The 892-nt window shown below is 61.7% G+C and overlaps 1 protein-coding gene across 1 annotated transcript in view; it reads right to left on the bottom strand.

Moving 5' to 3' along the window:
* The window catches only part of LOC103779926 (cingulin-like), a gene marked incomplete at its 3' end in the record, with an annotated part of 4,294 nt that overhangs the window by 753 nt on the left and 2,649 nt on the right, over positions 1 to 892 (bottom strand). Inside the window, exon 5 of the mRNA XM_008947574.1 lies at positions 366 to 455. Coding sequence (XP_008945822.1) covers positions 366 to 455 — 90 coding nt within the window. The remainder of the gene's footprint in view (positions 1 to 365; positions 456 to 892) is intronic.

Below are 892 nucleotides of genomic sequence, written 5' to 3'. Positions count from 1 at the left end.
GCTCCTGCCTGCTCCCAGAGCTCCGGCACCGGCTCTGGTTTTGAAGGTAATGAGCAGGAGGGTGGTGCGGGAGGGGAGGACCCGGAGCCTGGTGCAACTCAGCCCCCAGCTTCCTGCACAAACACAAACCTCACCCTGTAATTTCAGGGGATTATCTTTTTCTCTTTGCACCCAGCTCATTTAATTTCCATTCGCACCCAGAGCAGCTTTTCTGATGCCATCACCGTGTGCTGAGCGCCGGGGGCTCCGGCCGCTCACCGGCTCCTTAACGGGGTCTGGGCTCTGCTGGCCAGTTGCAGCCCAGGACCCGAGTCACCCGTGGAATTTTGCTGGAGCTGGGGGGACTCTGCCATCGGCTGCCCTACCTGGTCTCTGCTCCGGTTGACCCTCTCCGTCAGGAGCTCCACCGTGGTCCTCTCCTCGTCCAGCTCCACCTCCAGGCGCTTGGACTTGTCCTGCGAGGAGACGGGAGCAGAAGGATCAGCGCTGGCCTCAGGGTCCCCGTGGACAGAGGAGAGGCTCAACCCGGCTGGGACCGGCGAGCTGGGTGCTGCAGGAAGGGGCTTTGCGCCAACAAAGCTCCCAGCCCAGCAAATCCCAACTGGCCTGGGAGGCAGGAGGAAGGAGATGCTGGGGTGTGAGACAGGGCAGCTCAATGCTGGGCAGCCCTCGTGCACCCACCACCCCACTGGGGGAGAATAACCCACCAAGCAACAGCCCGTGGTGAGCTGAGCCGTGGGGCAGCGCTGGATAGAGCCGAAACAAAGCTGGGCACGGTGGCAATTAAGGAATATTAATATTGACATTGATATTAATCGTAGCACCCTCCTCAGCCCTCTCCTCTCACGCAGCAGCCGCGGGCTGACGATGGCTGGGCCAGCTCTGCCCCTTG

The sequence above is a fragment of the Merops nubicus genome, unplaced genomic scaffold (assembly GCF_000691845.1).
Source record: "Merops nubicus isolate BGI_N331 unplaced genomic scaffold, ASM69184v1 scaffold35540, whole genome shotgun sequence".
NCBI lineage: Eukaryota > Metazoa > Chordata > Aves > Coraciiformes > Meropidae > Merops > Merops nubicus.
Note: the sequence above shows the minus strand (reverse complement) of the source record. Positions and strands in the feature narration are given on the sequence as shown.